Source organism: Lepidochelys kempii, chromosome 1, assembly GCF_965140285.1.
Source record: "Lepidochelys kempii isolate rLepKem1 chromosome 1, rLepKem1.hap1, whole genome shotgun sequence".
Classification (NCBI taxonomy): Eukaryota; Metazoa; Chordata; order Testudines; family Cheloniidae; genus Lepidochelys; species Lepidochelys kempii.
Window position 1 is genome coordinate 352554690 of NC_136380.1, and position 25831 is coordinate 352580520.

The 25831-nt window shown below is 60.9% G+C and overlaps 1 protein-coding gene across 7 annotated transcripts in view; it reads right to left on the reverse strand.

Moving 5' to 3' along the window:
* CPT1B (carnitine palmitoyltransferase 1B) overlaps positions 1-25831 on the reverse strand; it is a 38286-nt gene that overhangs the window by 3196 nt on the left and 9259 nt on the right. For 2 of the 7 annotated variants that reach the window (XM_073329042.2, XM_073329047.2), the window contains 11 exons: positions 19317-19454; positions 18234-18311; positions 17866-17973; positions 17652-17736; positions 16583-17240; positions 14266-14371; positions 10151-10267; positions 7007-7171; positions 6318-6452; positions 5469-5621; positions 700-813 (listed from right to left, as the gene is read on the reverse strand). In XM_073329042.2, coding sequence (XP_073185143.1) covers positions 700-813; positions 5469-5621; positions 6318-6452; positions 7007-7171; positions 10151-10267; positions 14266-14371; positions 16583-17240; positions 17652-17736; positions 17866-17973; positions 18234-18311; positions 19317-19454 — 1857 coding nt within the window. The other 5 variants (XM_073329046.2, XM_073329045.2, XM_073329043.2 and 2 more) reach the window with 5 other exon arrangements.

Sequence of the window (25831 nt, forward strand, 5' to 3'; positions counted from 1 at the left end):
GCACCCGCCCGCCCAGCCCCTGCAGAGACCAGAGGTGCCCCGTCCCCCCCTGCTGTACCCAGGGCACCCGCCCGCCCAGCCCCTGCAGAGACCAGAGGTGCCCCGTCCCCCTGCTGTACCCAGGGCACCCGCCCGCCCAGCCCCTGCAGAGACCAGAGGTGCCCCGTCCCCCTGCTGTACCCAGGGCACCCGCCCGCCCAGCCCCTGCAGAGACCAGAGGTGCCCCGTCCCCCTGCTGTACCCAGGGCACCCGCCCGCCCAGCCCCTGCAGAGACCAGAGGTGCCCCGTCCCCCCCTGCTGTACCCAGGGCACCCGCCCGCCCAGCCCCTGCAGAGACCAGAGGTGCCCCATTCCCCCTGCTGTACCCAGGGCACCTGCCCAGCCCCTGCAGAGACCAGAGGTGCCCCGTCCCCCCTGCTGTACCCAGGGCACCCGCCCAGCCCCTGCAGAGACCAGAGGTGCCCCATCCCCCTGCTGTACCCAGGGCACCCGCCCGCCCAGCCGCTGCAGAGACCAGATTTGCCCTGTCCCCCCCTGCTGTACCCAGGGCACCTGCCCGCCCAGCCCCTGCACCCCCTGAAGTGCCCTTCCTAGCCTACATTTGCCCACGTACCCTCCCCACCCACCCAGCTGCAGCCCATATGCTCATACCCTGCCCAGACACAGCACGGGAGCCCCAGGGTGGGAGTAAAACTCACTGGGCCGAAGCCGCCTCCGGAGGAGACGTGATCCTGGTTCTTCTCCATATCAAACATTTTGATCTGTTGCTGGGGAGTCTGACTGGTGGAGAGACGCCAGGGCTCAGCCAGCACCTGCACAGAACCACTCTCCGGTGAGCACCATGCCCTTGCCAGCCCCACCTCCCCTCCAGCGCGGGGCTCCGAATTCTGCAGAGACCTGAGCTGGGCACGGAGCCCAGGGCCCCCCCTTCCAGAACCCAGCACTGCCCAGAGCCAAGCTGCCAGCCCATAGCCACAGCCCAGGGCCCAGACTGACAGCCCCGGCACAAAGGGCGTTCACGCCTGGATCCCCGGCTGAGTCTCGGCTCTTGGCTCTTTTCTGGCTTTTTGTAAGAGCCCCCAGTGCCACAAGGGCAGAAATGGACACGAGCAGTTTCGCACGGGGGGGAGGTTGAATGGGGCAGGCAGACGCCAGAGGGGAGCTCACAGGCCGGGTCAGCTTCTGTCTATCCCGGTCCAGAGGCAGCCTCCTGCCAGAGTACGTGAACACGAAGAGACCAACACGGCTCCAGCCCTCTCTTCCCAGCCTCCAGGAGAAGGAGCTCACTTGGTTTGTGGGGCGTTACCAGATGAGCGTGGGTGAGAGGGTGTTTGCACACTTGTCAGGTGGGGTAGGGTGTGCACGTGTGTAGAGAGGGGTGTGCATGGTGCTGTGTGTAAGGCATGCTAGGGTGTGCGTGTGTGTGTTAACCAAGATTGGACCCAAGACCGATCCCTGAGGAACTCCACTGGTAACCTCCCTCCAGCCTGACAGGTCACCTTTCAGTGTGACCCCTTGTAGACGCCCCTTTAAACAGTTCCTTAGCCACCTGTCAATGCTATATTGAAATCCAGGTCGATTAGATCTACTGCATTTCCTTTGTCTAAAAAAACAGGTGTCTTCTCACAGAAGGAGATCAGGTTGGTCTGGCATGATCTCCCTTTCGTAGAACCAGGTTGTATTTTATCCCAGTTACCATTTACCTCTATGTCCTTAACTACTTCCTCTTTCAGAATTTTTTCCGAGACCTCACATGCAGTTGACTTCCAGGCCTGTAGTTTCCCAAATCATTTTCCCCTTTCTTAAAAATAGGAACTATCTTAGCAATTCTCCGGTCATAGGGTACAACCCCCGAGTTTATAGATTCATTAAAAATCCTTGCTACTGGGCTTGCAATTTCATGTGCCCGTTCCTTTAATATTCTTGGATGGAGATTATCTGCCCTCCGCAATTTAGTCCCATGAAGCAGTTTGCATTTGACTTCCACCTCGGATGTGGTAATTTCTACTTCCATATCCTCCCTCCCATTAGCCAGCCTGCCACTGCCCCTAAGCTCTTCATTACCGTCATTAAAAACAGAGGCAAAGTATTTGTTAGGTGTTGGGCCAGGCCTAGATTCTCTTTAATCTCCACCCCATCCTCAGTGCTTAGCGGTCCCACTTCTTCTTCCCTTGTTTTTTTTTTATTTATATGGCTTGAGAACCTTTTACTATCAGTTTTAATTCCCTTTGCAGGGTCCAGCTCTACTTGGCTGCTGGCAGTTCTCACTTTATCCCTACACTTCCTGACCTCCAAGAGGCAGCTTTCCTTGCTGATCCCTCCCTTCTTCCACGCCTTGTAAGCTTTCAGCTTTCTCTAATCACCTGTTTGAGATGCTTGGTCTGCAACTCTTCCCTACGAATGTTTTCCCCTTGCTTGGGATGCAGGCTTCAGAGAGCTTCTGCAACTTTGATTTAAAGTGATTCCAGGTCTCCTGCACATTCAGATCCTTGAATTCTTCAGTCCAGTCCTCTTCCCTGACTCATTCCCTTCATATTTTTAGAGCTTGATCTTCTGAAATCAAGGACCCTGGCTGCAGATCTATTTTTGCTTATCCTTCCATTTAGTTTAAGATGAATTAGCTTGTGATCACTCGAACGAAGGTCGTCCCCTGCAACCAGCTCTTCCGTGAGCCACCTCCCAGTACAAAATCTACAATGGCATCACCTCTTGTGGGTTCAGTGAGTACCTGGTGAAGACACCTGTCAGCCACCACAGCCAGGAATATCTGGGCTCTGCCATTATTAGTAGCGCTTGTCCTCCGGTCTGTACCTCGACTCTGTGGTACTCACTCCACCATTTCTTTACAGCCTACTCATCATCAACACGCAGTGCCACTCCACCACCTTTGCCTTTGTTTCTGCCTCTGCTGAACAGCACGTGCCCATCAATACCTGTGCTCCACTCATGACTAAGGCTACGATTTAGCCACGGAAGTCACAGAATCCATGACTTCCAGTGACCTCCGTGACCTCAGCCTGCGGTGGTCGGGAGCTGCATGGTCCCCCACCCCCAGCGGAGGCAGGGAGCTGTGGGGTACCCCCAGCACCTCTGGCGGCCCCCAGAGCTCCAAGCTGCTGCAGACGGTGGGGGAACCCCTGAGTCCCTGGCGCCTGCGGGCAATGGGGGAACCCTCAAACCCCCACCGGCAGAGGACCCCCGGCCACCAGCAGGGAAACCCCTGAGGTCCGGCCACCACAGGCAGCATGGGAATCCCTGATCCCCCAGCCACCGTGGGTGGCGGGAGAATCCCCGAGTCCCTGGCAGAGGGCCCCCGAGCCCTCGGCTGCGGTGGGCAGTGGGGGAATCATAGAATCATAAAAGATTAGGGTTGGAAGAGACCTCAGGAAGTCACCTAGTCCCACCTCAAACACCTGTGTTGCTAGAGTAGATATGGGGACAGAGTTGGCAACGGGGTTTGCTACAGGGCTTGGTTCCTGGGTTAGTGTTTCTGTGGCGTGTAGTTGCTGGTGAGTATTTGCAGGAGTGGTAACACACAAAGCCAGTCGGAGAACACTTCAATCTCTCTGGACACTCAATAACAGATTTGAAAGTAGCTGTACTTGAACAAAAAAACTTCAGAAACAGACTTCAAAGAGAAACAGCAGAACTAAAATTCATTTGCAAACTTAACACCATCAGTCTGGGTTTGAATAGGGCCTGGGAGTGGCTGGCTCACTACAAAAGCAATTTTCCCTCTCTTGGTATTAACACCTCCTCATCAATTATTGGGAGTGGACCACATCCACCCTGACTGAATTGGCCTTGTCAGCACTAGCTCTCCACTGGTAAGGTAACTCCCTTCTCTTCATGTGTCAGTATATTTATGCCTGTATCTGTAATTTTCACTCCATGCATCTGAAGAAGTGGGTTTTTCACCCATGAAAGCTTATGCCCAAATAAACCTGTTAGTCTTTAAGGTGCCACTGGACTCCTTGTTGTTTTTGTGGGAGACCGTGTCAAAAGCTTTGCTAAAGTCAAGGAACAACACGTCCACCGCTTTCCCCTCATCCACAGAGCCAGTTATCTCATCACAGAAGGCAATCAGGTTGGTCAGGCTTGACTTGCCCTTGGTGAATCCATGTTGACTGTTCCTGATCACCTTCCTCTCCTCCAAGTGCTTCAAAATGGATTCCTTGAGGACCTGCTCCATGATTTTTTCAGGGACAGAGGTGAGGCTGACCAGTCTGTAGTTCCCCGGATCCTCCTCCTTCCCTTTTTTAAAGATGGGCACTATATTTGCCTTTTTCCAGTAGTTTGGGACCTCCCCCGATCGCCACGAGTTTTCAAAGATAATGGCCAATGGCTCTGCAATCACATCCGCCAACTCCTTTAGCACTCTCAGATGCAGCGCATGCGGCCCCATGGACTTGTGCAGGTCCAGCTTTTCTAAATAGTCCCGAACCACTTCTTTCTCCACAGAGGGCTGGTCCCCTCCTCCCCATGCTGTGCTGCCCGGTGCAGCCGTCTGGGAGCTGACCTTGTCTGGGAAGAATACCCAAGCCCCCGGCTGCCACGGGCAGTGGAGGAACCCCCGAGCTCCTGGACCGCCACCAACGGAGTACCCCACAACTCCTGGCCAACATGGGAGACGGGGGCACCCCACAGCTCCCGGCCCCCGCGGGCAGCAGGGGACCCCCGGAGCTGCCATTGGCAGGGTACTTCGTAGCCCCCAGCTGCTGCAGGCGGCTCCTAGCCCCTGTGCAGCTGCTCCACAGACACTGAGGGGACCCGCAGATCCCCTCACCCGTTTTGTCAGGGATATTTTTCGTAAAAGTCACGGACAGGTCACAGCGTCTGTGAATTTTTCTTTTTTGCCCGTGACCTGTCCGTGACTTTTACTAAAAATATCCATGACGAAATCTTAGCCTTACTCATGACGACTATTCCCCCTTGTTTCTGTTACCCCTAGAATACCTGCTTTCACCGCCTGCACAGCCGTTCTACCTCGTCCACCTGGTTACCCAGGCTCCTTGCTTTGGAGTCAGACATCTTAGTTGTTTCTGCTTGGCTTCGCTCAGATTCCTCCCCCAGCTGGGCACAGTCATTCTGGTGCCGGTGTCGCCTACCTGGCTGCTAGGGTCACTGGCAGGGCAACTATCTTTCCTCTTAATGTCCCTTCCGCTCCCCTCTGCTGTTCCTTTCTCCATTGCCATACCCTCTCTCCCGCTCAGGGCTGGAACCAGGCCTGGAGATCACGTCTGCCCGGACTCCGAGTTCGAAGCTGGGAACAGGTGGAAGGCAGATCACCACAGGCCCCCGTGCGGGCAGCAGACGGCACTGGCAGGGGCCACGGTTACTTGGCACCATTTGGGAGGCACAGGGCAAGCAGGGCTGGAGCAGCCGTACCCTGCCTGTCTGTACAGCCCCTGCTGCCCCGTCCCGGTGCATTCCCATCCCAGCAGGCTGTGGCCTAGGGAATCCTCACCTGTGCCAGGAAGGGCGACTCCACCCGCAGGTACCTGGAGACCACATAGAGGCAGAAGAGGTGTCGGTCAATGCCGGCGCCCGTCATGGCCAGCCGGTACATGTGTTGGTGCTTCTCTGCTGCCACCTGTAAGAGCTGCAGACGCTCCAGCTGCTGCAGCGAGAAAGGGGCGCACTCAGGGCAGAGCCGGGACACAGGGGCCAGGAGCTTCCCCTCCATGGGGCACGGGCTGGGCACTCGACCCTGGCCTATTGCAGCTCCCTGTGTCCCTCTCCCCCTCCACCAAGGGCTCTGACTGAGTGCACTGGCTCTAGGGGGTGTCTTCTATGTGCCCTGCCCTGGGGAGAGCACCCCCTTACCAGCCCCATGGGACCCACTGGACGCAGTGGAAGAAGCATAGTGTCCAGAGAATAGTGCACAGCATAGAGGGGAAGGACCCTTGCTTAGCCCAGCAGTGGGGGGGTAGGAGGGGCGGGGGGGTAGGCCCTGGGCCTTTCTGGGGGGATACAGGGGGAGCCCTGGGCCTGGCTGTTGGGGGCCCAGGAGGGCCCTGGCTCCAGCTGGAGGGGAAGCAGGGGGGGCCCTGGGACTGGTGGGGGGGGCAGGGGGAGGGGACTGGGCCTGGCTGAGAGGACACATGGGGGGCCCTGGGCCTGGCTTGGGGGGATGCGGGTGGGGGGAAGGGCCTGATTGGAGGGAGGCGGGGTGAGGTGGCTGGGCCTGGCTGGGTGACGCAGGGGGACCCTGGGCCTGGCTAGGGGGTGCGGGCTGGGCCTGGCTGGGGGGGACGCAGGGGGACCCTGGGCCTGGCTGGGGGGCAGGGGCTGGGCCTGGCTGGGTCACACTCACACCCCGGGCCGGGTCCATCATGCTCCGCACGAACGCCGTGGACTCCCTGGTGCACGATCTCACTGTCTCGGTCCTGCCCTCCCGGAAGAGGCGCGTCATGGATGCCTCGTAGGTGAGACAGAAGCTGCCCTTGTCCTGGAAGGAGACGGGGCAGGTCAGAGCTGGGGACGGGGGGTAGGAAGGGGCATGGAGGAGGGGGCGAATGAGGAGCGCGACCTGCCCCTCGTGCCCACGGGGGAGCCCCAGCAGAGCAGCGCACAGGGCCTGGCCGAGAGGCTCCCCTCAGCCCTTTGCTCGCGCCCTGCCAGTGGGGACCGGGAGGGCTGCAGGGAGGGAGCAGCCCAGCGCCAGAGCCGGACAAGCCACCGGCACCATTGCCGGTCCCAAACAGTCCCCAGACTGTAACTCGCGCACTGGGAGCTGCTCTTTGCTGCCCGGGTCTGAGCCGACGGGGTCACGCGGGCTTTACATGGTCAACCTTTCCTCTGCAGCCACGAGGGCTAGAAACAGCCGAGACTCTGCCGCCCCCAGGACTCCCGGAGCTGGGGCCTTAAGAAACACCCCAGTTATTGGTAGGATGACAGTAAAATGGCGAGCCAGCTGCACCCACCTCTGTGGGTGCCAGAGACAGAGACAGCCATGGATGCAGGGAAAGGGAGAGACAGATGGGGCCACGGGGCGGCTCTTACCCTGAAGTGAGCCAGCTGCAGCGAGATCTGGATGAAGGCGTCGGGGCTGATCTTGAATCGCTTGATCAGGCCCTTCCCGAAGTTGGTGAATGGGAAAACGTGGAAATCGACGTCGTCTGCCAGTGCCTTGGCCACACGGTAGGAACTGTCGATAACCTTCCTGCACTGCAGAGAGCACCGGCTAATGCCCTCCTGGCTAGCACGCGGGGGCCCGAGCTGGGCTATCGTGCTAACGGGGACAGGGAATGTTGGGAGTGGGGGATCTCGCAGGGCCTCTCTGGGCTCCCGGACTGCAGCTCACAAACCTTCTCCCTGGGATTTAACCCAGAGCTTTCTCAGGGCAATTCCACTAGCAATGTCTGTCTGGGCCAGGCAGAGAGTCAGGGAGAGGAGCAGCTGGGGAGCTCGGCTGCGCCACGGTCGGTGACCCAATGTGGGCAGGGGCTGCTCCCCAGGCAGGACACAGACCCCGTCATGCTCCAGTCCAGGTCACCCTTCCCGGAGCACAACGGCTGAGGTGGGCGGGTGGGGGGGAGGGTTCCCTCACTGCCTCCTGGGTTATCCCTTCCACTGCCCAGGCCTCAGTCCCCCAGCCCCTCAGGGCACCACCTAGAGCTCGGGGTGCCCAATCCATACAACACCAGGGCTGCTGACCCCCACTGGCAGAGGAGGGAAGAGCCATCAGGAGCAGACAGAATTACACACACAAAACGAAATTAGAAGAACATTAGCATGGCAAAGCCAAGCCCTCAAGAGTTAGAAAATGCCAGAACGAAGGTTGCCTGGTGCCTTCACCCTCCCCTTGTGCATATGTGTTATGATCCAGTAGTTAATTACATCAGCGCTGCGGAGAACCTGGGCTTCCTTGTAATATTTTTGTGGACATAGGCGTGACTCAGTTCCCCCTCACTTTGTATTGTTAGCCCATGGGGGTGAAGGAGTTAACGTCTCCTCTGGGATGGGGAGGTAAGAAAAGATGGTGACTGTGACGTTGCACTCCATAATGTGTCATGGAAATATGCTAATGCGTGTGAATCCAGGAGGCAGGACTGACTGTAAAGGTGGAAAAGTGTAAGGTGGGGATGGCCGAGATGTCGTACCTGGGCCACAAGATAGGAAGCGGCCGCGTAAGGCCAGAGCTGGCCAAGGTGGGGGCGCTCAGAGATTGGCCTGCTCCCCAGACCAAGAAACAGGCCCAGGCCTCCACTGGGATGGCGGGGCACTACCAGAGGTTTGTGCCCCCGTTAGCTCTCTAGCAGCTGTACAGACAGGGTGGTCTGGACCGAGCAGGGCCAGGGGGTCTCTGCGCTCTGAAGGAGGCTCTAAGCCGGGGTCCAGCTTGGGCAAACCCAGACTTTGACAGACCCTTCCTGGTGTTCACAGATGCCTCAGACACAGGGCGGTGCTGATGCAGGCCGATACTAAAGGGGAGAGGCACCCAACTGTAACCCTGAGCAGAAAGCTATTCCCCGGGAAGCAGAACCATGCGGCCATAGAGGAGGAATGCCTGGCCATGGGGCTCTTCAGCCATATGTGTTCGGGTGGCGCTTTACTGTTTGTCCTGACCAGGCTCCGCGGCCTGGCTACGTTACATGAAAGGCGCCTGACCCTCCAGGACTGCGCTGTGGCCGTCGTTCACGGCTTGCAGACGTTCTGGCTGGTGCTTTCTGTGAAACGGGGTCCCTGGACTTCCCCGGTCACTGGTTAAAATGACCCTGCCCAGTGCGGTCGTGAGGGGAAGGAGATGTGACGACGCAGGGATTTTTTGCAATGCTGTTATGACTCCTGTGTGTGCCTCTGTTTCCCCTACATTTTGCATGGCTCCCCAAGGGGGGAAGGACTGTTGGCTCTCAGGGCAGGCTATGAGATGTGGGTGGGAATGTGGCCTGGCTGTCTGACCCTGAATGGGTCATTACAAAGGACTGACCCCGTACCAGTGGAGAATCTGAGAAGGCAGTGGCAGGCCCAGGCCCAGGCCCCAGGACACGGCGCCCCAGGGGGAGCCGGGTTTCCCAGCTGGGAAGGGCGAATAGGAGCTGGCTGCTGGCAGGAATCTTGGCTCTGCCCTGGAAATGACTGAAGAGCCTGAAGAGTGGGGCTCACCACAGCTGGGCTGGGCTCTGGGCTAACCAGGAGGTCTCTGCTTTCACCTGCCTCTCTCTGTGCTGGCCTGAGGATGCCCTAGGCTGAGTGCTAGGTGACTGATAAACCCAGCTGTTCTGACAGAGCGGTGTGGGTGTCAATGCAAATGCTGGGCGCGGTGCTTTAATCCCTGAGGAGCGGACAAGTCTCCAGCAGGGTCTGTCTCCGGGACAAGGCTCCATCAGGGACTGAGCTCGTGGTGTGAAGCAGGACAGCTGGAGCCCCAGAGGTCCAGTCCAAGGCGCTGAGACTGCATGGCTCGCCCTGGAGGAAGCGAGAGGCCCTGGGGGTCTGGCCCACGGATGAGCTCCTCCTAGAGACAGTGCCGGCAGTGGGGCACAGCACCAGTCCTGCGGATCCGGGATACGTACACAGTCCGGTCACGCTCTGGAGCGGTGAGGAGAGGGAGTGTGCTCAGTGCAGACAGAACCTGGGAGAATTCAGCTGCCAGTCTCCACTGAGCGTGTGCAAACGGAGATTTTCAGAGGTCCCGAACGGGGGATCTGCACTGGGATGACACGAGGCGCCTGACGCAGGGTCACCCCAGGCTCTGCTCCAAAACAACAAAGCAGTTCTCGGAATGTTTCATATGGACCCGACAAATAACATCCTTTCCCCAGTCCCACCCTTGGGAACAGCCCACCTGTTTTTTCTTACCTTTTTCTAGAAGAATTCAGCCCGAGGCAGACACCCGGCTGGGGAAATTCCAGCCCAAGGCTTGAAGTTTGGTAAAATTATAAGCAGCTGAAAACAGGCTCTGGCAATGGGAAGCATCTGGCAGCCTTATCTGTAGGTGTTGCTACCTGCACTGCCCATAACAAATCTACCCCCAAGGCAGGGAGAGTAGAGAGGCCTGGGGGGCAATGAATCCGGGCTCTGGCAGAGCCGGGGAGCCAGCGCCCTACTCACAGCTCCCTCCTGCTTGGGGCAAAGGGGGTCTGCTGAGCCCAGGCGGGCTTGGGGGAAAGGAATCTCCCTTGCTTGCTGCTGGCCTAAACCTACCTCCTCTGGAATGTCCCACTGCAGCCTCTGGGGAGGGGCCAGGGCTGGGCTGGGCTCCCCACAGCAGTGCCCCCCCTCGCTGTAGCCCAGGTGGAAGATGTCTGTCCCCAGCATGAACTGCAAAGAAGACAAGGAGGGGGAGCGGGAGGGGGAGGGGGACAGGGAGAGGCCTGTGTGAGTCAGGAAAACCCCCCGCACCCCTGGGGCCAGGAACCCACAGCCCCTCCTGTCCCTGGGCCCACGTCCCCCCGACACCCCCCCTGGGGACGGGAACCCACAGACCCTCCTGTCCCTGGGCCCACGTCCCCCCGACACCCCCCTGGGGACGGGAACCCACAGACCCTCCTGTCCCTGGGCCCACGTCCCCCCGACACCCCCCCTGGGGACGGGAACCCACAGACCCTCCTGTCCCTGGGCCCACGTCCCCCCGACACCCCCCTGGGGCCGGGAACCCACAGCCCCTCCTGTCCCTGGGCCCACGTCCACACGACACCCCCCCTGGGGACGGGAACCCACAGACCCTCCTGTCCCTGGGCCCACGTCCCCCCGACACCCCCCTGGGGACGGGAACCCACAGACCCTCCTGTCCCTGGGCCCACGTCCCCCTGACACCCCCCCTGGGGACGGGAACCCACAGACCCTCCTGTCCCTGGGCCCACGTCCCCCCGACACCCCCCCTGGGGACGGGAACCCACAGACCCTCCTGTCCCTGGGCCCACGTCCCCCCAACACCCCCCTGGGGCCGGGAACCCACAGACCCTCCTGTCCCTGGGCCCACGTCCACACGACACCCCCCTGGGGCCGGGAACCCACAGACCCTCCTGTCCCTGGGCCCACGTCCACACGACACCCCCCTGGGGACGGGAACCCACAGACCCTCCTGTCCCTGGGCCCACGTCCACACGACACCCCCCTGGGGCCGGGAACCCACAGACCCTCCTGTCCCTGGGCCCACGTCCCCCCGACACCCCCCTGGGGACGGGAACCCACAGACCCTCCTGTCCCTGGGCCCACGTCCCCCCGACACCCCCCTGGGGACGGGAACCCACAGACCCTCCTGTCCCTGGGCCCACGTCCCCCCGACACCCCCCTGGGGCCGGGAACCCACAGACCCTCCTGTCCCTGGGCCCACGTCCCCCCGACACCCCCCTGGGGCCGGGAACCCACAGACCCTCCTGTCCCTGGGCCCACGTCCCCCCGACACCCCCCTGGGGCCGGGAACCCACAGACCCTCCTGTCCCTGGGCCCACGTCCCCCCGACACCCCCCCTGGGGACGGGAACCCACAGACCCTCCTGTCCCTGGGCCCACGTCCCCCCGACACCCCCCTGGGGCCAGGAACCCACAGCCCCTCCTGTCCCTGGGCCCACGTCCCCCCGACACCCCCCCTGGGGACGGGAACCCACAGACCCTCCTGTCCCTGGGCCCACGTCCCCCCGACACCCCCCTGGGGCCGGGAACCCACAGCCCCTCCTGTCCCTGGGCCCACGTCCCCCCGACACCCCCCCTGGGGACGGGAACCCACAGACCCTCCTGTCCCTGGGCCCACGTCCCCCCGACACCCCCCTGGGGACGGGAACCCACAGACCCTCCTGTCCCTGGGCCCACGTCCACACGACACCCCCCTGGGGCCGGGAACCCACAGACCCTCCTGTCCCTGGGCCCACGTCCACACGACACCCCCCTGGGGCCGGGAACCCACAGCTCCTCCTGTCCCTGGGCCCACGTCCCCCCGACACCCCCCATGGGGACGGGAACCCACAGCCCCTCCTGTCCCTGTGCCCACGTCCACACGACACCCCCCTGGGGCCGGGAACCCACAGCTCCTCCTGTCCCTGGGCCCACGTCCCCCCGACACCCCCCATGGGGACGGGAACCCACAGCCCCTCCTGTCCCTGGGCCCACGTCCACACGACACCCCCCTGGGGCCGGGAACCCACAGCTCCTCCTGTCCCTGTGCCCACATCCCCCTGACACCCCCCCGGAGACAGGAACCCACAGCCCCTCCTGTCCCTGTGCCCACGTCCCCCCGATACTCCCCCTGGGGACGGGAACCCACAGACCCTCCTGTCCCTGGGCCCACGTCCACACGACACCCCCCTGGGGACGGGAACCCACAGACCCTCCTGTCCCTGGGCCCACGTCCACACGACACCCCCCTGGGGCCGGGAACCCACAGCTCCTCCTGTCCCTGGGCCCACGTCCCCCCGACACCCCCCATGGGGACGGGAACCCACAGCCCCTCCTGTCCCTGTGCCCACGTCCACACGACACCCCCCTGGGGCCGGGAACCCACAGCTCCTCCTGTCCCTGGGCCCACGTCCCCCCGACACCCCCCATGGGGACGGGAACCCACAGCCCCTCCTGTCCCTGTGCCCACGTCCACACGACACCCCCCTGGGGCCGGGAACCCACAGCCCCTCCTGTCCCTGTGCCCACGTCCACACGACACCCCCCATGGGGACGGGAACCCACAGCCCCTCCTGTCCCTGTGCCCACGTCCACACGACACCCCCCTGGGGCCGGGAACCCACAGCTCCTCCTGTCCCTGTGCCCACATCCCCCTGACACCCCCCCCGGAGACAGGAACCCACAGCCCCTCCTGTCCCTGTGCCCACGTCCCCCCGATACTCCCCATGGGGACGGGAACCCACAGACCCTCCTGTCCCTGTGCCCACGTCCACACGACACCCCCCTGGAGCCAGGAACCCACAGACCCTCCTGTCCCTGGGCCCACGTCCACACGACACCCCCCTGGAGCCAGGAACCCACAGCCCCTCCTATCCCTGTGTGACGATGTGACTCAGCAGGGAGGGGGGAGTGTTGACCTGGGAATGTGCCCTGGGGATGGGAGACCTGAGAGCCTGTCACCTGAGCCAGGAGGGGGAGGGGGAGGTGACACCTCTGCCCAGGAATGTGAACAGAGGCTGCAGCAGGGAACCTGCTGGGTGGGTTTAGTTTTCAGTTTGGGGCTGGGGAGAGGAACACAGGGAACCCCAGGGCTGGGGTCTAAGCTCCCTGCTCCCCCAGAAGGACGTGATTGAGGGGTCCTGGTTGTACCCACAAGCTCTGTTGTGGACTGTGTTCCTGTTGTCCAATAAACCTTCTGTTTTACTGGCTGGCTGAGAGTCTCAGTGGATCCCAGGAAGAGGGGTGCAGGGCCTGGACTCCCCCACACTCCGTGACAACTGGTGGCAGAGGTGGGATCTACTGCACCCCGTGAACGGCGCTTCCTGCAGTAAGTGACTGGGGAGCAGTAAAAGGAAGGGGGATTGACGGGGACCAGGCGTGCTGAAGATCCAGAGAGAGACGGTTTCGGGGGGCGGTTAACCCCTGGGAGTGTGTGACCAGAGAGAAGGACTGTTGCAGTAACAGGGTCCCCCGGGGGATTGCAGCGAGCGGTCCCAGGGGCGGAGGAGTCTGCAGCTCGACCCTGGCAAAGAGTCGGTGACCTCAAGAAGGACCGGCACACGAGGGGCTTTTCCTGGAAACCGTGGGAAGCTGCCCGGCCTGCGAGGGGCCAGCAGGGAGATGTACGCTAAACGCCTTAAGAGCGACCTGGTGGAGCTGTGCAGGCAGAGGGGGCTGCGCATCGGGAGGTCCACCAAGGAACAGCTGATTGCCCAGCTGGAGGAGAGGGATCGCTTGGATGACCCGATCCCTGTCCCTGAGGGAAGCTGCCCGGGGGACGCAGCGTGGGCCCTGGGGCCTGACCGGGCTGGGAGGGGTCAGACTGCTGCTGAGTCACATCGTCACACCCTGTGCCCATGTACCCCCGGCACCACCCTTGCACCCCAAGGGCTGGGAACTCATGAACCCTCCTGGGGGTGTCCACACAACCCTGGGGCCAAGAACTCAAATCCCTCTGCCCACAGAGCCAGACCCTCTGCCCATGTACCCCCTGGCATCACCCCTGCACTGGGAACTCACAAAACCTCCTGTCTCTGTGCCCACATACCCGCTGGCATCACCCCCGCATCACCAGGGCTCAGACCCGCCTGCAGATGAACACCCTGAAACAGCATCTTCTGGCACTATCCTCTCTGAACTGAGGGTGGGATCTTGGCCCCTGCCCCAGGCGGGCCATGGATGGTCCCCTTCTCCCCGTTCCATTACCTCCCAGAGATGCCCGATGATGGGCGCGTCGGCCCATGAGTGCTCCGCGTTGGTGCCCACTTTGCCATTCTTATACACAACCAGGGTGAAGGATTTATCGAACCACCTGGGGGAGGGGAGCAGCATGAGACATCCTTGGCAGACGCTGAGACGGGGGAGAGTGCAAGGGGCAGGGACACAGCGAGAGATGCACACAACTGGCATGGGGGGAAGGGGAGGAGGGGCACACCTGGCTGGCACTGGCGGGCGCGAGGCCACTGAGGACATGGCATGAGTTACACACAGTGGCCAGTGAGAGGGTGGAGGGCATCTTGTGAGATGCACATGGCTGGCACTGGGCCGGGACACAGCCTGAGACACCCATGGCTGGCCCGGGGAGATCACAAGGGGGCGGGGGACACGGCGCGAGACCCGTGGCTGGCACGGGGGGGATCACAAGGGGGCAGGGGACACGGCGCGAGACCCGCGGCTGGCACGGGGGGGATCACAAGGGGGCGGGGGACACGGCGCGAGACCCGTGGCTGGCACGGGGGGGATCACAAGGGGGCGGGGGACACGGCGCGAGACCCGTGGCTGGCACGGGGGGATCACAAGGGGGCGGGGGACACGGCGCGAGACCCGTGGCTGGCACAGGGGAGATCGCAAGGGGGCAGGGGACATGGCGCGAGACCCGTGGCTGGCACGGGGGGGATCACAAGGGGGCGGGGGACACGGCGCGAGACCCGCGGCTGGCACGGGGGGGATCACAAGGAGGCGGGGGACATGGGGTGAGACATTCACAGCTGGCATGGGGGGATCACAAGGGGGCAGGGGACACGGCGCGAGACCCGCGGCTGGCACGGGGGAGATCGCAAGGGGGCGGGGGACATGGCGCGAGACCCGTGGCTGGCACGGGGGGATCACAAGGGGGCGGGGGACACGGCGCGAGACTCGTGGCTGGCACGGGGGGGATCACAAGGGGGCGGGGGACATGGCGAGAGACCCATAGCTGGCACGGGGGGATCACAAGGGGGCGGGGGACACGGCGCGAGACCCGCGGCTGGCACGGGGGAGATCACAAGGAGGCGGGGGACATGGGGTGAGACATTCACAGCTGGCATGGGGGGATCACAAGGGGGCAGGGGACACGGCGCGAGACCCGCGGCTGGCACGGGGGAGATCGCAAGGGGGCGGGGGACATGGCACGAGACCCGTGGCTGGCACGGGGGGATCACAAGGGGGCGGGGGACACGGCGCGAGACCCGCGGCTGACACGGGGGAGATCACAAGGAGGCGGGGGACATGGGGTGAGACATTCACAGCTGGCATGGGGGGATCACAAGGGGGCAGGGGACACGGCGCGAGACCCGCGGCTGGCACGGGGGAGATCGCAAGGGGGCGGGGGACATGGCGCGAGACCCGTGGCTGGCACGGGGGGATCACAAGGGGGCGGGGGACACGGCGCGAGACTCGTGGCTGGCACGGGGGGGATCACAAGGGGGCGGGGGACATGGCGAGAGACCCGTAGCTGGCACGGGGGGGATCACAAGGGGGCGGGGGACACGGCGCGAGACCCGCGGCTGGCACGGGGGAGATCACAAGGAGGCGGGGGACATGGGGTGAGACATTCACAGCTGGCATGGGAGGGATCACAAGGGGGGCAGGGGACACGGCGCGAGACCCGTGGCTGGCATAGGGGGGATCACAAGGGGGTGGGGGACATGGCGCGAGACCCGTGGCTGGCATGGGGGGGATCACAAGGGGGCGGGGGACACTGTGTGAGACATTCACAGCTGGCACGGGGGAGATCACAAGGGGGCGGGGGACATGGCGCGAGACCCGCGGCTGGCACGGGGGGGATCACAAGGGGGCAGGGGACACGGCGCGAGACCCGCGGCTGGCACGGGGGGGATCACAAGGGGGTGGGGGACACGGCGCGAGACCCGTGGCTGGCACGGTGGGGATCACAAGGGGGTGGGGGACACGGCGCGAGACCTGTGGCTGGCACGGTGGGGATCACAAGGGGGTGGGGGACACGGCGCGAGACCCGCGGCTGGCACGGTGGGGATCACAAGGGGGCGGGGGACATGGGGTGAGACATTCACAGCTGGCACGGGGGGGATCACAAGGGGGTGGGGGACACGGCGCGAGACCCGTGGCTGGCACGGTGGGGATCACAAGGGGGTGGGGGACACGGCGCGAGACCCGCGGCTGGCACGGGCGTGCGAGGGAACGGGGAGGGATGCAGTGACGGGAAGAGGCTGGAGTCAAGGCTGGAGAGGCCGGTGCCCAGGACAGGGCCAGGGTGGAGGTGCGGGATGGTGGTGCTGTCCCCTACCTGTCGTAGCAGCGGCCATGCAGCAAGGACTTGCCGTAGCGGTCCATGCTATCCTCCCTGTCCCGCTCGTACCCCTGCGCCTCCTCATCCAGCGCCAGGAAGAAGGCAGCCCGCTCGATGGCGTCCAGCGACACCTTGTTCTTCCCTTGGCTGAAGAACCGGGCCCGGGCCTCGGCCCACGGGACCCTGGCCAGATGGGAGGGGGGCATATTACTGAGGCCGATCAAGAGGCTGGGGCAGACCCATGCCAGGATCCTGATGCGTCCCCCCTGGCATTCCTCCCTTCCACCACCGGCCAGGCCCAGGTCCCCTCCCCGCCCTAAGCCATGCCCGCACTTGGGCGGTCTCCCAGCTGGTGATGCCCATCTGCAGCTCGCTGGGCCAGTACCTCCCAGCATTGGATCCCCAAGGCTGACAGTGCCCCATTCACCAGCCCCTGGCATTGACTCCTTGGGTACCCGCCTTTCTCCAGCAGTGAGGGCCGCCAGCTTCTCCTCCCCAGGCTGCGGGGGCGACGGGTCGTCCAGAATCCTCTGGAACTGCAGCTCCAGGTCCCGCGGCTTCAGCAGCTTCCCGCCCTGGTACAGCCACAGCTTGTAGAAGCGGCCCTTGTGGTAGACGGCCAGGTGCTTGCTTTCCAACACGTGCTGCAGGGTGTCTGCGGGCAGGAGACGCACCGGCCACAGTCACCTTCTCCACTGCTCACTGCAGCCAGGGCACTAGGCTGCGGGGATCCAGCCCGGGCAGGCAGGGCAGCCCTTGGGGGTTAATGAAGGGCCCACGGAGCCCTGCACCTGGGAGCGCGGGGAAAGAGCCCAGCTGCAGAGCAGAGCCGCAGAGGTATGGGCTCCAGACACTGCTCCGGGGGGACAGAGCCGCTGTGCCGGGGGGGTAGGAGCTCCGGGTCCTGGCTCCGGGGGGACAGAGTCGCTGTGCCGGGGGGGTAGGAGCTCCGGGTCCTGGCTCCGGGGGGACAGAGCCACGATGCCCAGGGCAAACGAGCTCTGGGAAGAGGGAGAGGGAGCAGCCGCTCCGGGTTCCTGTTCCCCCTTCCCCCCGTGCCACGTACCCGACTTCATCCCGGGGATGCGGGTGGTGTTGAACATTCTCTCCATCTGGTAGGAGCACATGGGCACGATGCCGAGCGCCTTCACCTAGCAGTACAGCACAGAGAGGACTCACACACGGTCCCTGCCGGCCCCCCACAGCCTCAGCGCCCACCCGCCCCGCTCAGGCCATCCCCCCACGTGTCAGCCCCTCCCAGCATGGCAGCCGACACTCACCGGGGGGATCTCCTCGCGGTCCAGCTTCCGCCGATAGAGCAGGATGGCGTGCACGGTGTTGCCAGCCCGGGCTGCCTGCAAGGGGCTGGGTGTCACATACAGGAAATCCTGGGCAATGGGGAGAGAGAGGAGGGTCACAGCCTGCCCCGAGCCGAGCCCCTGGAAGAGGGAGGCTGGGGCTGAGCTGGGGGCACTGCTCAGGCTCTGGGGGTACAGGGGTGGCTGGGGTCTGGCAGCAGCGGTGACCCCCCCACACACACTGGGCCCCTCTGGGGAAGGGGGTCAGGCTCTCTGGCCGCTCCACTGGGTGCCCTTTGGAGAGAACAGGCTGAAGCCCCCCGCCCCCCTCGCTGGCCCTGCGCCCTCACCATGGCGTAGTAGTTGCTGTTGACCATGATGGGGCCTCGTCCGCGCAGGTAGACGAACTCCTCCCACCAGTCGCTCACCTGCCAACGGGAGAGCGCCATGAGCGCGAGCAGCCGCCAGCGGGAAGCGCAGCCAAGGACTGCGGGAGAGGCCAGGGCTGGCAGGGGCCTCCCGACTCCTCCATGCTGCCTCTGCCTTGCATAAACCCCAGGGCAAGTCCCAGCGGCTGGTCTCAGGTTCCCACCTCCCCTTCTGGGACCGCTGGGCTGTGCCTGCCTCCTGCAAGAGGGGCTGGGAACAACACGCAGAGTTGTGTCCTTGCACTGCCCCCCGCAGCCCCCAAGCTCCTGAGGGGGGCAGGCCGGGGGTCCCTGATTCACAAGGATTGAGTCTTGCTGCTTCCCCCCCACCGCGACAGACTGGGCATGCTGCCATGCTGGTTAGGCCTGGGAGGGACCTGCGGGCTCCCATGGACGCCAGCCAGAGCCGGCCACTTCTGAGCCTGTGCTAGCCTTTCCCCAGCCTCTGACATCCTTGTCCTCTCCGCGGCTCCCCACCGGCCCCCTCCCAGTCAAGCGGGGTGGGTGGCGGGGGCCCAACCGTCCTCGCTTCGCACTGCGTTGATGCTGGAGCAGCTGCTGCCCACGGCGGGGCCAGGAGCTGGGCGGGGCCAGCGCTGGTGCACACAGGCAGAGCCGAGGCAGACGGAGCCGCGCGGCTGTGTCAGGCAGACGGGCTGTAGCTCCTTTTGTCACAGGCCTGAGAGCCACACTCCTGCCCTGGGGCTGGCAGGATGGGGTGGGGTACTGCCGGGGCAAGCCCAGGGCAGCCGTCCCCCATGCAGAGCCAGCCCCTGCCAGCAGGCAGGCTCACCACGAGCTCCCACCGCAAGCTCCCCCGCCCTGCCATCCGCACCGGGCCAGCCTGGGCACCGCAGACCCCAGAGCCCGCAGCCCGCCAGCTCTGGAGCCCGGCTGGGGGGGAGTTGGGCGGGGCCCGGGAGAAGGCGGGAGAGACAGGAGCTGGTGCAGAGTGGAGCGGGAGGGCTGCTGGCTCCGGGCACTCGGTGACACAGGGGAACTCACATAGTTGGGTGCCCACCAGGATTTGAGGACCAGGAACTTCTGCAGCCTGGGGGCTGTGTGCTGCTGGAAGGCTTGGGCTAGGGCTTCCATCTTGAGGTACTTCTCATCCTCCAGCAGGGGGCGCACAGACTCCAGGTACTGCGGAGACACGGCCAGCCTGAGTCCGGGCTCCCTGCGGGGACCGTCTCAGCCCTCCATGGTCTTGGGGCACCGCTGTCAGGGCTCAGAGCGGGCGCTCGCGTCGTTTCAGAGCAAAGAGAGGATTTCTGCCTTGTGGATCTGAGCTGCCCCCTCACCAGCCCCGCTTCAAGCAGCAGTTCTGAATGCCCCAGCCCTTTCCTTGGGGACAGTTCCCAGCCAGCTCCACCCACGTCAGGAAGCAATGCCCTCCTTTGCCCCCACCCCGAAGCCCTTCTCCTGGAAGACAGTCCCCCAGCTCCCTGCCAGGACCCGCTTCTTGAAACCAGGCTTCACATTTCCTGCATTGATTCCCCCATTTCTCCCTTTTCCACGCCCTGGAATCCCCCCAACAGAGCCGCTCCCTCCCTGGGCCTCCCCCACTCAGCTGCCATGTCCCCACCTCATTCCAGGCCAGTTTGGCTTCTCCCATTCCCACGCCCCCAGCCAGCCCCTCCGGAGTCTGCCTTGCTGAACCCTACTGGGGTTTCCACGCTGCCCCCCGTGTGCCCACGCTGCAGGGCAGAGCTCCTGAGGGTGCCCACTGGACTGCATTTGTTCCCCTACAGACAGCCACCCAGCCAAGAGTGACATCCAGGGGTTCCCACGGCCAGGCCAGGGGGTCTGGCTCACTCTGCTCCTGCAGCGGATGGCCCCAGGCGTGTCTGTCCTGTGCTGCTTTCCCCATGCCCTAGCACCAAGGATCCTGCGCTGTCCAACTGCAGCTCCCTGGAGCTCTCACCCCTTTGCTGCCCCCCGCCCCAGCCTGCCAGCCCGGCTACGAGCCACAGCCTCCCAGCGCCCCCTTACGCTGGCCCTCGCCTGGCCTCCTCGCCCTCCTGGCCCGTCTCCCTGCTCCCAGCACTGGGTGCAGACACTTCAGTCCATCCAGGCTCTTCTGCAGCGTCAGGGTCAGAGCGACTCCACTCGCTGCTTCACTGCGCCCGCAGGCAGGACTGGCCCCGTTACTGGAGCCCCGCTCCACACCCGTTTCCTTCCCAGGACAGAGCTCTTCTAACAGGCCCTGGCAGTGGGGAGCCCACGAGCCAGAGATCCTGCGGGTGCCATGCCCCAGTACCAGCTAGAGACTGGCCGCAGAGCCACCTTACGCACCCCGTAATGCCTTTTGATGCTTGGCCAGGTGTGGCCGAGGTTTGTGTAAATAACACAGTCGCGTCTCAGAGTTACGAACTGGCCAGTCAAGCCTCGTGTGGACCCGGACGTGCGCAATCGGGCAGAGTGGAAGGGAGAAAAGCAAGTTCTGGACAGTGCTGTGTTAAACGTGAACCGCTAACCGGCTAACGGAAGAGTTAAAAAGAGATGTGATGAGGTCAGGGAGCTGTGTCTGGGCTTGTTTCGTTTCAGTTACGGCGGCTACAAGCAGCATTTTTCTTCTGCAGAGGGAAGTTTCTGAGCCGCATCAAGTCCCTGTTCAGTTGTAATCTTTGACAGAAGAGTCGTGTGAGCACAGCCAGGATGAGCTCCACTCTGACATCTGGTGGCGAGTCGTGGCGGGTTGTGGAAAAGAACTTCAGGGGCCGATCTCACTTGCATAGGCACCCACCCCGCCTAGATGGTCACTTTGGCTGCTGTAGGAGCCCCAGTTTCTCTGTTATTGGGGCAGGAATAAACTGTAAACATCTGATGAAGTGAGCTGTAGCTCACGAGAGCTCATGCTCAAATAAATTGGCTAGTCTCTAAGGTGCCACAAGTACTCCTTTTCTTTTTGCGAATACAGACTAACACGGCTGTTCCTCTGAAACCTATCCTGATTATGTGACTCAAGGACAGTGGAGCTGTACTTGGCCTTTTGTTATGATGGAGGGACTCACCATCAACTAAGTGGCACTCGCTAGGCAAGGGTCATGGGTTCCAAAACCCAGTGAATGAAGAAAGGCTGGGGACAGGTATTAATATTTGGTGGTATAGGCCCCCCCCCCGTGAGGGCCTTACATGCTAATTGCACTTTCTCCTCTCTCCACGGTGGAATATCAGAGATACTTTTGATTCCATTAGGAGTCTAGTTACAGGCTGCTGAGCTGAATTCACTTTGGGCCAATGGTGCACCAGCCCTGGGGCTCTCCTCCTACAAGCTGAAATCACAAAAGAGCTAAACTTACTAACAGCTGAAATTGCTGAGTGTTGTGTTAAGTAGTGGGGGAGCCTGAAGAGATATGGCGGAGCAGTTTGTGGGATGGTGAGTGTGAGGATGTGACTCAGCAGGGAGGGGGGAGTGTTGACCTGGGAATGTGCCCTGGGGAGGGGAGACCTGAGAGCCTGTCACCTGAGCCAGGAGGGGGAGGGGGAGGTGACACCTCTGCCCAGGAATGTGAACAGAGGCTGCAGCAGGGAGCCTGCTGGGTGGGTTTAGTTTCAGTTTGGGGCTGGGTGGAGGAACGCAGGGAACCCCAGGGCTGGGGTCTAAGCTCCCTGCTCCCCCAGAAGGACTTGACTGAGGGGTCCTGGGTGTACCCACAAGCTCTGTTGTGGACTGTGTTCCTGTTGTCCAATAAACCTTCTGTGTTACTGGCTGGCGGAGAGTCTCAGTGGATCCCAGGAAGGGGGGTGCAGGGCCTGGGCTCCCCACACTCCGTGACAGTGAGCAAAGCAGCTTGTGGAGCAGAGCAGTTTGTGGGACGGCTGGCAGAGCAGAGCACTGCAGTTTGCGGGACGATGAGCAGAGTGGCTGGTGGGGCAGAGCAGTTTGTCGGATGCCTGGAGCAGCTCATGGCAGAGCGGGGCCCCATGGAGAGGTGGGGCCAACAGCTTTGGACCACGTAAGGTGCCCCTTAAACCCCCGCCCCCCAATCTCCACCCAGGTTGGGAGGTAAAACTCTGCAGATAAACTTTCGAACTCTGGGGCTGCCCTGACCAGGGACAGAGACTTCTGGGTCATTGGACTTTTGGGACTTTGGGTGATTTTGGATTGCTGGACTCAAGAACCAAAGGGAAAGGGCATGCCCCAATTTGCTTGGGGTGGGTTTTTGCTCATGGGTTGTGTTATGAATCCTGGTGGTGTTTCCCCAACATAATGCCACATTGTTTCTCTCTGTTATTAAAAGGCTTTTGCTACACTCAGACTATGTGCTTGCGAGAGGGGAAGTATCGCCTCTTGGAGGCGCCCAGCGGGGGTGGTATATATTTGTCCCAGGTCACTGGGTGGGGGCTCGAGCCGGTTTGCATTGTGTTATTGGAATGGATCCCCTAGATACTGAACCCGGCCCTTGTTGCTGCCAACTCTGACGGGCAGAAGGTACCAGAATCGTAACACTCGGGTCAGCGTCCGGCTGGGCACAGCCTCCATCCCCGGTGCCCAGAACTCTCCAGTCTGACTGCACCACCTGGCGGCTGAACCGGCTCAGACAGTTTCGCCTTTTATCACATCGCCCTCTTTAAACGCTCCATTCCTGCCATGGACAATCTGTGGCTTTCAAGTTCAGTATGGATCAGTCTGTGTCTGAATCGTCCTGGTTTGCTAATTACATGACCTGAATGTGTAACAACTTGGTCCTCAGGCTGTCCATTAGTTACAAGGATGGGCTTTGGTCAGCTTGGCGTTGTGGAGTCGTCCTCTTCTTGTTCTGTTCATTGTTCTGAGGATCGAATTGCAGATGTCAGTGGTTTCTGTTGAACTCTCCACTGTCGGTCGCAATCCCGTACAATCTGGGCTCTGAATTCTTTTTCGTTACAACAGCTGGACAGCTCTCTCAGCCTCTCCATTCGCTTGTGAGTAATGTGGGCTGCCAGTAATATGATCACAATCATATTTTGTTCAAAAGGACTTAAATTCTGCTGCAGTGAATTGTGGTCCATTGTCTGTCGATGTTTGTTCTGTAATGCCAAAGTGAGCAAAAGTGCACATCACTTTCTCTATAACACTACGTGACGTTGATGTCATGTCTTTCAAGTTCATTATTGCCAACTGTAACCCACACACCTCCTGGGTGTGGTGCTCTGTCCCACCTAGTGGCACTGAGACGGCGAGAGAGAGAGAGAGAGAGAGAGAGAGAGAGCAGCCATACGGCTTTTAGCTCATGCAGCAGAGGCTCATGCCCTGAGCTCCCAAGGTCCCAGGTTCAATCCTGCCCGTCGACGACTGGGGTCTGTCGCTGTTACATGTACACCTGGAAAAATAGTCTAAGAAGATGAGGTCATGATGTCCCATAAATCTGCAGCTTGTTCTTCCCAGGTTTGTCTGGTAGGGTTGTTGTTATTCATTTTCTTTGTGTTGTGATGGTCTGTTAGTTCTGCAAGGTTCACATGCAGATACTTTATGTCCTCGCTGATGCCCAGCCACCACGCTGACTGCTTGGCCCATTCACAGCATTTAGTTAATCCGTGATGCCCTTCACAGATAAGGTTTAGGGTTTCTCCTCTCATTTCCTTTGGAATTACAACGCAATTGCCTTTAACCATGAGCAAGGCTATGAGTTGGTCACGCAGGTCACGGATTCCGGGTGACCTCTGCAGCTTCAGCCCCGGGCAGTAGGGCTCAGGCTTCCATTATTTATTGTTTATTGCCGACGACCTGTCTGTGACTTTTACTCAAAATACCGGTGACAAAATCTTAACCTTAATCATGAGTCCATTTGAGTCACTTACTTGTTCCCACACTTCAAAGTAGCCTCTCATCACTTCCTTAACGCCCTTTAGATACTCGGGCAGCCGCCCCAGTGTAACTTAGAACGTCCTGAAGTTTTGTGTCTATCAGGGTTGTTTTTGTAGCTGAAGTAGTCTCCTTCCTGACACTGGTCTGTGTGTGTCCACAGCATCCTCATACGCCTTTACGTCACCTTCGAGCTCACGGGTAGTTGGGTGCGATGCCGGGCTCCATGACGGAGTGTCCGCTACTTCCAGATTGTTCCCAGGAACATATCCAGCAATTGGGATCACATTAACCTTAGCAATAGACACTGGCATCTCAGGGGGTGCTTGACCCAGGTCTTTTCCCTGATCAGGTTTACAAGCAGTTTCGGGTCTGTTATCAATCAGTGTAAACAAATCCAGGCCGCACAAGGATCTGTAAAAGTGCTCACAAGCCCACACGCCTGCCAGGCCCTCCTTGCCAATCTGTGCAGATCGACTGTCTGCTTCGGTGAGTGTGCCAGAGCCAAGTGCATCTGGCTTCCACTCTGAGCCCAGTTGTTGCAACACGACACCACGGAGGCTGCAGCTGCTTGCATCCGCTCTGGCCCCATTGTGGGTTTGCTCAGATCACAGAACTCGAGAACTGGAGCTGCTGAGATAATTTCCTTTGCCTTTTTAAGGCAATGTGTTGATTTGGCCCCATAGCCACGGTGTGTTGGACTTTAACAGTTCGTTCGGTGCAGGTGTAAATGACTTGTGGGTATCAACCAAAGTAACTGACTATCCCCAGTACACGTCTCAGTTCTGGTATGTGACTTGGTGCTGTCGATTCTTGAATTGCTCTTACTCAGGGCTAAGACTGATCCACTCAATTTGGAGGGTGAGGCGGAAACCATTTTTCCTTGTTTTGCTTCAGCCCAGACTGACTGATCAGGCCCAGGACTGTAATGAGAGTTTTCAAAGATCCATCAATCAGAATACCATCCAGGAAACCTTCAGCTCCACTTGGTTCATTAAGAGTTCTGCCATCAGTCTTTGGAAAATTTCAGGTGCACTGGTGATCCCAAAAGGTCATCTACAAAAGCAAAATCTCCCAAAGGGTGTGACAAATGCAGTCAGTTTAGCACTTTCTTTGGCTAAAGGAATCTGCTGGAGGCAACCACCTTGCAGAATACTGTAGCTCCTTTCACTTTGGGCAGGAAGTCAGCCAGGGGTGGGAGGATTTATTTTTCTCTTACCTTCCTCTTCTCATAAAGTCTTTTAAGATCCACACAGATTTGGATTTTTCCATGTTTCTTTATAACCGGTGCCGTTGGGGCACACCATGCTATTGGCTCAGAGATTTCCTCAATTATGCCCATCCGCTCTATTCTCTTTAACTCAGTTTCCACTGTATGAAATACGGGGATAGGAATCCTTCAAGGTGTATGTACACTGTATGGTTCAGCATCATGTCTTAAGGTGATTTGTACTGGATCTCCTTTCAGAAGTCTAATATCACCAAATATTCCATTGAGTTCCTCCACTTTTCTCACTAGGTTCATCCTGGTGCCACACTGCAGCTGAGAAGGCTGTTGGTCGGTGGTCCTTTGATCAAAAGCTATGTATTCAGAGTGTATGTTATTTCTGTGGTAAACTGGCCCAAGTTCAGAAAACCTTCTTTGTGAGTTTGTTTGCAGTCTGAAGTCTTGCAAACTACTGTTTGCATTCTGTCCACTGGGAAGGTTTGTCAAAGCTGAAGTTCTCTGGGG